The 11,709-nt window shown below is 29.6% G+C and overlaps 1 protein-coding gene across 1 annotated transcript in view; it reads right to left on the bottom strand.

Moving 5' to 3' along the window:
- Nucleotides 1–9,186: 9,186 nt before the first annotated feature.
- LOC100201951 (transcription elongation factor SPT6) overlaps nucleotides 9,187–11,709 on the bottom strand; it is an 84,826-nt gene continuing 82,303 nt past the window's right edge. The window contains exon 30 of the mRNA XM_065807549.1: nucleotides 9,187–9,803. Within this exon, the coding sequence (XP_065663621.1) occupies nucleotides 9,346–9,803 (458 nt within the window). The 3' untranslated portion in view covers nucleotides 9,187–9,345. The remainder of the gene's footprint in view (nucleotides 9,804–11,709) is intronic.

Here is an 11,709-nt window from a genome sequence, read left to right as displayed (position 1 = left end):
CGTGTTACTCGTCATTCAATTATGTCTAATCCTTTTTCTGTGACTGTTTTAAAGTGCTCCAAAATTCCTTATTCGTCTTTTCCGCGAACATCAGTTCTATGGAATTCGCTTACTTTATCTTGCTTTCTTGATTCATATAATTTGCAATCTTTTAAGTTGTCTGTCAATCGTTATCTTGCTCTACAAATTTCATCTTTTCTCTTCTAGTAACTTCAAACTTTCTTTATGCAACTAATGATGCATCATTAGATTGCATAAAGAAATTTTAAAAAAATAACTTAAAAAGCGTTTTTTAAGTTTTTTTTCATTGGATTTAAAATTACGTCCAATGAAAAATAATCAATATACCATTTGATTATATATATCACAATATATCATTTGATTATACATAAATATGTATAATCAAAGTCTCTTTATGTTTGAGTACTCAAACATAAAGAGACTTTGATTATACATATTTATGTATAATCAAATGATATATTGTGATATATAATTATATATTTCGCTGTTAAAATAAATTACTGATGAATTTTACATGGTAAATATCAATAAATAAAATATTTCTTAAACAGACTCAAAGAAGATATGGATGATGCAATATCACCTCAATCTTTTCATAGACCTCCTTTATATAATAAAATATTGTCAAAAAGAGTTATAAAAATCCATTGAAAATATAAAAGTAATAAAATAAAAAAATATTAAATAAACTAAAGATATAATAAGAAAGCAAATTATTTTAACGATTACAAAGATATTTTGCAAGTTTTTTGAGTACTCTCCACCTCGCCAAAAGTACCAACGCTTTTAACCTACCATCCCAAGATTTTATGATTAACTACCCAAGATTTTTCTAATTTAGTGTCTCCTTACTTTTATAACTTCTTTGCCCCCATCTCATAAACGCTATTTGCAGACCCCTTCTTCCCCATCCGAGCGTACGTACTTTATGGACGATCCCTAAACGAACTGTGGAGGTGTGATTAGTAAATTACCCAAAAAACTAATCATAAAATTAATGCAGATAATTTTAGCAATGTTAGACACTTTACAAATTACATACTAAGACAAAGTTTTGTTTTAGCATTTTCTTTTCTTTTTTGAAATATCTGTAACTGTTTCATAAAAAATGATATTTAATTTTTTGTAGTTAAATTATTATATTAAATTCATCTACACAGGGGGTTACTACGCAGGCTACGCAGGCCGTTACTACAGTTGAGAAGGATACTGAAATATAAGTATATTTTAACTTTGTATCTCTCAATCCTAAACTCTGAAAAAAAAAAATCTGAAACGTCAAATCTCTAGAAATATGTCATAATATATTTATTACATATAATACATCTTAAATATTTATTACATATGATATATCATTTTTTGTGTGTTTAAGAAATCTAACTTCCAGACATAAAGCTAACTTCAAACATTTATATGTTTATACTCATGTCAATTAAGGGTACTTTACAAAATGTTTTGATGATTGGAGCCTGGGAACAAATAAAAAACCCTAAATTATTGCCCTCCTGCCCCAAATGTGAGAGTAACAAGTTGATAAAATATTTTCTTTACTATTCTCAACTAAATTTATATTCATTGATAAGTTTTAAATTTTATAGTATAACCTCTTAGCGTTGAAAATTATGACCATATAAAGTTTAAACTCTCCTTATTTTGAGAGGGCACGATGCAAACTTATCGAAGAAGTTACATTTATTAGTCGATTGGAAATACTTTTGCGCGTATTCGTCACAGAGTTTTTTTTCACGAAGGCATTTAAATAGCTTTCCTACTAACGTTTTTATAATTTTTGATAGCTTTTCTTGTGATTTTTGATCGTTATTACTTCTTTCGTGTATAACACAAAAGTGATGTTTATTTCTTAAACCCAGTGATGTTTATTTCTTATACCCAGTGATGCATAAATATTTTGGTGCAACGTTTTTAAACATAGAAAAGATTTTTAGAAGATATTAATATCAATTATCATATTTCAAATGAAAGATCTTTAAATAATTAATGTCAGTATGTTACTTTCATTTTTTAGCATTTATATTGGTACAATGAATTTCTGATGCAAAAACTACCTATTTTTACCAGGTTTGTTTACTTTGAAAATCATACGGTGTTTTTACAATAATAGCACTCTTTGAACAATAGCACTATTTGAGAGTGCTGTTATTGTAAATAAACTAGTTAATACAAGTAGAAATTGAGAGGGGCAGATTCAGTATTTTTTTGAATGTGTTTAAATAGCTGGCTTCCAAACATGAAGGAAACTCTAAACATTTATGTCAAATAAAGGATGCTTTTCAAAAAAAAAAATTGCAATGATTTGAGCCTAGAAACAAAAAAGCACAAAAAATTTCGCCAAACCAAAAATATTATCGATGGCGGTAATTTTGAAGAAGCTTCGAGATACGGATAACTCAGACCTTCTACGAGGTAGATTCTGAAGAGAATTAATCAATGCAATTCTCGATCATCTTTCATTGTTAAAATAAGCAGTGTTTTCTCTTCACAACATAGATTCTGAGAACAAAGTAAGAGTTACTAGCTCTTGACTCAAATACCATCATCATTTTCAGACCTTTTTTTCTGCAAAACTACATTATCGTAGTTGTATAACTGTTGGACAAATAAAATGTTTTTGAATGGTACATCAGCTGTTGTTTGACATGAGAATCAAGAGTGGACATATATATTTATTACAAATCTATTGAATCTCTGAATTCCCTGTAACTCACAAACAGCTAGTTTTACTTTGTTGTCATAAGTTAGCAATTCTATCTTCATTATGTACTTGGCCTTTGCCATCCATCATGCCTTGTGAAGGGCACCAGGTTTTTGTAGAGCTGCCGAACTGTTCAAATTCAATTCAATCAATGCAGTTGAAAAAACTTTAGATAATTATCTCATAGATGACCAAGTTAAAACTGCTCAGTCATGAACTCCTTCAATTTGTCACTTGCAGAGATCAAAGATGTAATTGAGGATTTGGTTGGTGGTGTACCAAGGTAGACCATTTCTCTTTGAACCTCTTAAAATTAAAATTTCAGGCCCAGTTGATGGGCCAAGACACACTTTAAATGTATTGAACAACTGCACCTCAAACATGTGATAACGACATGCCATCCACAGCAAGTCATAATCAATTACTGCTACTAGAAGTGCGGAGGCTTCATTTAATCTACCATTATTTAAAGCAGTCGTGTTGAAGCACATCCCTAAAACTAGCGAATTGCAATGACTTCAAAAGTGCTAGAACCGCCTCCATTGCTGAATTTTCGGATCCTGAGCTCAACTTTGGTACACCTCGTCATCTGAGGAGGAGCTTAACTGTAGTGGTTTTGATTCTGCAGTATTGTCTTCATCATTGTCACATTCTTTATCTCTTCCAGTTGATGTCACAAATTGTTGCACCGAGCTACTGTTTGCTTAAGACTTTTACGCTTTGCACTCGTCTAATCGTCTTTTACGCTCTTTTTTCACAATGATAGGTTTTATCATCAACAGACCCAATGCACCCAGTTCTTGATTATTGCAGTAACTTGAGAAACTGTCAAGCTTTCTCGTTCTTTACTAGTTTATTGGAATTAGGATGACTGATGTCAAATAGATTGTTAAGTTTCTCACCATATTCCTATTGATTCTGCTTGTCTGTGTCACTATTCCTCGATCGGTTCTTCATCAGCCCAACATGCTGGCAATGAAGATCCTTAATTTTATTAATTACATCAGGTTTGTAGCAAATTGGAAGTTGTGATTTCATCCAAAAGGACAGCAATTGATTATATACTTTATGTTCATTCTCAGCAATTGTCAATTTTAAGTCACAGGTATGCTTATTTAACCAGATAATGTCTGTACTACGAGTTAATGATGAGGTGGACTTGTGACAATATTTTTGATTAAAAATTCAAAATACAATATGGCTGACAGAAAAGTGAGAAGACTGCCTGGTCATGTGACCTAAAAATATGAATGCAATACAACTTTTTTTTTAATTTTTGCTTTTACCCTCTGCATGAGTTCTATATAATAAAATAATACTAGAATCAAAAAATTTGAAAAAAAATATTTTTAGGGATAGCCCAAGACCCTTAAACATCAGACGGGATCCCAATAATTATCAAAAAATAGTTCTTCAAAAGCTTATCATGTTGGGTCTCAAAAGAGGCGAAATTGTACAAAAACTTCTAAAATAGTCATCATTTTATAAAAAAAAGTACTATTTTATATTTCACTGACTAAAAAATAACATTTTTAATCTAAAAATTAAAAATATTTTTACAATAAAATTTTTATTAAAATTTTTTTCTCAATGTTTCTTATTCATGCTTATCTCAAGTGAGAATATTTTGCAAAATATTGAGTTGGTTTGAGTCTGGGAACAAAAATACCCTCAAGATTTTGCAGTTTCCAACTCAAAATGTGAAATTAATGAGTTTACAAAACATCTAATTTACCATCTTATACAAAATTTAAACTCATCAACTGATTTTAAGTTCCATTTTTTTTCCTTTTTTTTTTAACTTTTTTTTGCTATGAAGGCCAGATGATTAAAAAAGAGAAATTGCTTTATAGTTCAATAAAGTTCTTATGTGAGAAATTTATTTCATTAGCGAATTTTATTATTTAGGTCTGTTTTAATTATTTCAAAATATCCAAAATGTGGACTTCGTGCAACACCTTTTTTATGCTAAAAAATTCCATTGTGTACGGTTAAAAAGATGGTCGCTTATCTACTCAAATTTTTTGCTATTTATACCAAGGTAGTAGTTACTAAGCAGGTACGAAAACATTTAGACTTGATGAGGCCCTAAGCTATTTAAAATATGGGACTCTTTATAAGTCCAGATATTCTTTATCTATCTCAGGTATAATTTTCTGATACCTAGAGGTTTGAACTGTAACACAAAGTAAGAATTATCGTTTGAAGAACAATTCTTATAAAATACTTGTATTTCAGCTTAATCCTTTACAATAGAAGATAATTTCATAAATAGTGAAATCTTTAATTTGCAATTTTTTTTGTTCAATTAAAAAACTATTGTAAATTGAGTTGTATTAAACTATTGTAAATTGAGAAACAGTCTTTTTTTTTTTTTAAATAAAAATTATGTTGCTTTAAATTTTATCAAAAATTGGAGAAAACGAATCTTCAATTTTATTTAGGTTAGGCCGCAACGTACAGTAAATTTGCAATGAAAAAGTAAATTTTGAATTAGAGTTTTGAACATGTACATTTTAAGTCAAAAAATGTAAACTTTGAATTTGAAAAAGTAGATTTTGAATCGGCTAGTTAAAAAAATTGTTAAAAAAAAGAGAAAAAAAGAGAGAGGAAAGAGAACAACTTGTATTCGTTAAAAATAGCAGTAACTAATTTTTTATGATAAGATTGATGATAAATTTTTTTTTAAAATAAGTTTAAATATATGTATTGTTTTTTAACATTACCTTAAGGCCGAAACCACCAACTATATTATGAATTTTTTTTCTAGTTAAATTACTGATATGCAGTGTCTACTTAAAAACTTGTAATCAATATTATTTATTTCCTTATAATTTTTTTTATCATCGATCGACAAAATAATTTAGACTTACTTTTATTAGACGTATTTTAGGTTTACTTTATTTTACTTAAAAAAAACTTAAAATTAAACTTGTTTTTGCCATCTCAAAAAACTAAGGTTTTTGTTTTGTGCGCTTCTAGCTTTTTTATCTCCTTAAAATGTTTTCAATATTAATATATCATGCCACATTCAACAAAAACTCTAGTAAAAAGGATGTTAAGATGTTTAAATTATCTCCCTATTTTCTTATATTGTTTTTGTTTAAGTCCTACTTTTTTCCTTATAAGGATGTCAAAAATGAGAATGCAATAGAGCTGTCATATAGTCTCTACAACAGTTTAATTGCATTTTTAAAGTAACGTAAGTAGCAAATATACCATCAAAAACAACGTCTTCAGTTTCAAAATTATTTTGACTCTATATCCGGTGAACTTTAGTCATAAATTTTTTTTTTTTTTTTTTTTGCATCGCTTATAAATGAATCAATGTATAGAAAAATGTTCTAAGTCATTTTAATATTTGACTTTTTGATGAAAGTTTGTTCATTGAAGGCAGTTCCACCATTGTATAGTAAGACATTTTAAGTCAGACGTTGAATAGAGAGCTGAAATATTGTCTGTAAACTAAAAGGTTCTAGGTTAGTGACTTAAAAGGTTTTTGTTGGCAGCACTGAGAAAACCAGCTGTGTTCTGCTGGTAACTTTCAGATGTTTTTAATCCAATTTTTGTTTTGGTTACGAGTTTGAGGTTATTTGGGCTTATTTTATTATTTATCTCGTTGTTTTAATGAAAAAAATTTATAATGGATAAAGAACCTAGTACTAGCAGTGGAAAAAAGGTTAAAAATGAGTATATGTGGAAAAGGAATATTGTTAAAGAAGCTAGAGTGAAAGAAAAAGAGTACGTTGACTACAAAGGAAGAACTGTACCTGCTACTACTGTTGGAACTGATTGCAGGTGAGATTTTTATTGCAATTTTGATAGCCAATTAGCCTTTAACAATTTGTAAGCCTATCATAGCATATCATGCAATATGCTTTCATAAAAACGTCTTAGACAAAACTAATCCAACACGTTCCATAATGTTCCCTTTAGGCTAGTGATATGACCTTAAACAGTAGCCAAATGTTATAGCCGAATTTATATTAGCATAATCTAATGAGATATTTTGCTTTCAGATGCTCGAAGAAATGTACGGAACGTCTAAAAAGCCAGAGCGACGAGATCTTCGCACGCATGAGATCGTTAGAGACAAAGAACGAGCAAGATGTGTTTCTACAATCGTTGATTATAAGCATGAAGGTGAAAACTCCCCAACCCAGAAAAAAAGGTGCCGAAGGAAGAGTAGCTCATGAATTTTCATTTACATACGAGGTTTTGGTGGGGGATGCCAAAGAAAAGGTATGTGTGGATGCCTTTAAAAGCCTTTATGGTATTAAAATTAGTCGTATTCGACAACTGCGCTCCCTGTTGGTATTAGGAAAATCACCTTAGGACCTTCGAGGGAAAAAATTAGGAACGAATGCAGTCAGGGGCAATGTAAGACTTCTGATATAAGAACATATCGAAAGTTATCCGGTGAAACAAAGCAAATATGCTAATAAACTATCAATTATCTATATGCTAGACTAAATGTAAAAATTTTGTACTCAATGTTTAAAGAAAAACATCCTGAAGCAAAATATAGCAACAAAGTTTTTCTACTACTTTAAGGACAACTTTAAGGACAATTTTACGTTACTTTAAGGACAATTTTTTCTGCTACTTTAAGGACAACTTTACGTTAAGATTTAACCGTCCCCAGATAGACTCTTGTTGCACCTGTGAGGAGCTTAATTTAAAATTACGAAGCCCTCATCTCAGTGATGCAGCAAAGAGAAATGCTGCTGCTGAACTGATGCTGCACAAACGTCGATCGAAAAAGTTTTACAACAAACTCCAAAATGAAAGCAACCCGGAAACAAAACAAAATGAACCGCATGTCTTAGCGATCGCATTTGACTACATGCAGAATATCCCTTTACCAATGATACTAGTCCAGGAAACCTTTTACCACTTCTCTATTCACGATGTGAAATGCAATAAAGGTCATGTTTTTGTGTACCATGAAGGCACAGCCAGAAAAAGCCCTGATGAGGTGTGGTCTTTTTTGTACAATTACCTAATGTCTGCTCCTCCACAGTTTACTGAAGTCCATGTCTAAATCGAGCAGTACTACCCGATAAGAGGTCACTCGTACCTACCTTGTAACCGGTACTTTGCGGTAGTAAAGAGAAAACTGAAAAGGTATGACAGGGTGTACACTGTTCAACAAATAACTGAACTTATCATTACTTCTAGTAATACTGGTAAGTTTACAGTTGAAGATTTTGCAAGAGAAGATATTGTAGATTTTCAAAAGTGGTGGCCAACATTCTACAAAAACTATTGCATTTCGGAAGAAACACGGGAAAAGAAAGTTCCTGCTAAGGATAAGATAAGTTTTAGAATAAGATCTCTTGTAATTGTCTGTAGGCCACTCATTGACGGGCTGATGGTCCAAACTTTCAAGATATCTCAAGTCGTCGATCGCATCGTCAATTTTCCGCAAAATGTGTGCTACCCATTGGGTAATGTTCCGATAAAAAGAGTGAAACTGCAGGATATTAGGAAGCTAATGCAATATGTTCCGGATGAATTCAGTGGTTTTTATGATGAATTCATGAGCTGGCCAACAACCGACGAGGAAGAGGAACACGATGAGGTGTCTGACAAAGGCTTTGTGATCGGTCCATTTATACATTGTGCGATTTAATATGTGTAATAGTTTGACCTTTGATTTTTAATAGTTTTTTGTACAAAAAATGAATAAATATATAAAAGAAAAGCACTTTTTTATTATCCTTAACACATGTAAACAAAAAGGTTCTAAGCCAGACAACTTTAACTATGTATAACACATATATATCACAAATTTTGATATATATTTTAACAAATCTAATATTTAAAGATGTCAAAAAGCACCCAGATATTTTTTGAATTTATTAAAGTAGTAATTTTGGATTTAACAAGTTTTTTCTCGTTCCCCTAAAAAATAGTTTTTATGACTTAGAATGTTTTTGTATACATCGATTCAAATTGTGCGCTTATTTAAAAAAAAACAACAACGAATTAAACAATTTAAAAAAGTAATTTTCCAAAACAAATTTTAGAAAAGACGTAAATAAGTAATTCTTTAAGCCAAAATAAAAATAAAACCTTGTACTTTATAAACCTTAATATTATTTATATCGGAAGATATTCTTCTGAGACCCCCGTAATATTATTCATATTGGAAAGTATTTTTCTGAGACCCCTAATATTATTTATAACGACAGGTACCTTTCTGAGATATTATTTATTCAATAAATTTAATTAAAAAAACTTAAACTCAGAGACAAAAAATGGCAAACTTTTTACGTTAGAAAGTTACGTGAAAGAGTTATAATACGTGAAAAAATGTATATATATATAAAATAGATTTAAAAATATATTTTTTTTATCGTTATTTAATACGCTCGATTTCCGCTGATTTCCTATATAGATATTTGAGTATAGATATATAGATATTTGAGTTATTTGATACAAAAAAATGTTGCTTTTACAATTTGTATTTAATACTCATCTACTTTTTCTGCTATAAATAATAATTTATTAACATAAAAATACTTAATAAATTTATTAACATAAAAATACTTAATAAATTTATTAACATAAAAATACTTAATAAATTTCGTTAAGAGTATAAGAATTTATCTACGATGTCTTCTTTGGCCGTCATTTCGCTGATTGTCACTTCTATTTCGATCGAATGAACGATTACCTTGATATCCGCCCCTTCCTTGAAAACCAACCTTTCCACCACGATCTCTTTTAAACTTATTATTAGAATTACCACCATAATTTTGTCCTTGGTTAGCCCATTGGGCAAAACTACCTTCAACTTCAGTTGGACGATTATCTAATAATGGAGTTAAATTCCCTATTGAAAAGCTCCCAGGTGTAGAAAAACCTGGTGTTGATCGGGCTGGTGTCATAGTGAGCGAATTATACATTTGATGATCAAAGCCGGCTGGGAACGCCTGTTGTAGAAGTTTAGCAGCTTCGTCTTCAGAAATAAGATTGGAGGGTGTAGCACCGGGAGTGTATGGAGTGCTGCCAATTATTGACATCGGCGTTTGGTTGTGAGGAGTTCGACGTAGTGGAGTACCTGTTAAAAAAAATTTTAAAACGTTTTAAAACTAAACTTTTCCGTTATTAATAAAAATTCCGATAAAACTATTTCATTATATATATATATATATATATATATATATATATATATATATATATATATATATATATATATATATATATATATATATATATATATATATATATATATATATATATATATATATATATATATATATATATATATATATATATATATATACAGCGGTGGCCAAAAATTAAAGACCACTCATTTTTTAGTTGGTTTCTTAATCTTTATATTAAAATTAAGAAGATTCTAATTGACATATTAAATTTTTTTTTTTAATATCTTGTTAATTAAAATATACGGATTAAAGTGGTATAATTTTTTTAATCTAATTCTAATTAAATAGCGTTTAACTTATTAAAAAACTGATGAGTACTTATAAATCTTCTTTAAATAAATTGGACAAAATTTAACGACCACTTTCAAATCTTTAATTTGCTCTTATTAAAAATAATAATCCATTATTTTTTTTAACTGTCTTAATTGCTTATTACGTTGGTTATAAAATAAAATGCCGAAACCTGAGCTTCGATATCAAATAAACATTTTTTGAATTGCAATAAGGATATAAAAATATTGCAAAAATGCGTGCAAAGATCGAAGAAAAAGACAGATACGCGGCTCTTGTATTGAAAGAAGAAGGCTATAGCATCAGACAAATAGCAGAAAAGCTCGGAAGGTCTCACTCTTACATTATTAACATAATTCAACGATACAAAGAGACCCGGTCAATTAATGATCGTCATAGGACTGGACGCAATAAAATTTCAAATGACTGTGATGTTCGCTCGTTAGTGAGATTAATGAAAGAAAACAGACAAGCATCATCTACAGACTTGTCTACGAAATGGACACTGTCAAATGGTCTGAAAGCAAGCCCTAGAACTGTGCGAAGGGTCCTCCACAATTTAAATTATTTATGGCGTGCTGCTGCAAAAAAACCACGCTTAAATAAAAAACAAAAATTTGCCAGGAAAGAGTGTTGCAAGCTACATAAAATTTTGGAAAACTCGCTTATTCCTAGCATTGATTTATGGCAGTTGCAAGATGGATTTATTTTCCAGCAAGATAATGCGCTGTGTCATAAAGCGCATGTTGTTAGCGATTGGTTCAATTCTAATAAAATTCAAGTGTTTCCATGGCCTGCCAATAGTCCAGACTTGAATCCAATAGAGAATTTATGGTCGTGGCTTGATCACAAGCTTGGTAAAGAACAACTTTACAATTTGGAAGATTTGAAATCTTCTATCTCTCATCATTTGAAAAATGTTCCTGATGAATCAAAACTTTAATGAATTCAATGCCAGAACGAGTACAAGAGTGCTTGAAAACAAATGGAGGAACAACACGTTTCAAAAATTATTTTTTTTATTGCTTTTTGAAATATTTTTGAAACTGGTCTCAAAATTTTGTCCAATTTTTTTTCCCATTTATATTTTTTACTAGTCAGTTTTTTAATTTTTTAACATTATTTTGTAAAAAAATTATAAATTCTTTTATAATAAATATAAAATACAATAAAAATTCTTTCTAAAAATGTTTTTCTTTTTTTGATACCTTTTTCCAAAATAAAATTATACTAAGGTTAAAAATAAATTTTGAAAAAAAAAAGATTGGTCTTTAATTTTTGGCCACCGCTGTATATATATATATATATATATATATATATATATATATATATATATATATATATATATATATATATATATACATATATATATACATATATGTATATATATATAGACACACGCACACTTAATAGGTTTATATATATTATAATTTAATTAACCACACTCCTTAAATATATTTACAAGGCAAAAATACAAACTAACAAATATAGTTTAAAATCAAGCAA

The sequence above is a fragment of the Hydra vulgaris genome, chromosome 10, assembly GCF_038396675.1.
Source record: "Hydra vulgaris chromosome 10, alternate assembly HydraT2T_AEP".
Taxonomy (NCBI): domain Eukaryota; kingdom Metazoa; phylum Cnidaria; class Hydrozoa; order Anthoathecata; family Hydridae; genus Hydra; species Hydra vulgaris.
Note: the sequence above shows the minus strand (reverse complement) of the source record. Positions and strands in the feature narration are given on the sequence as shown.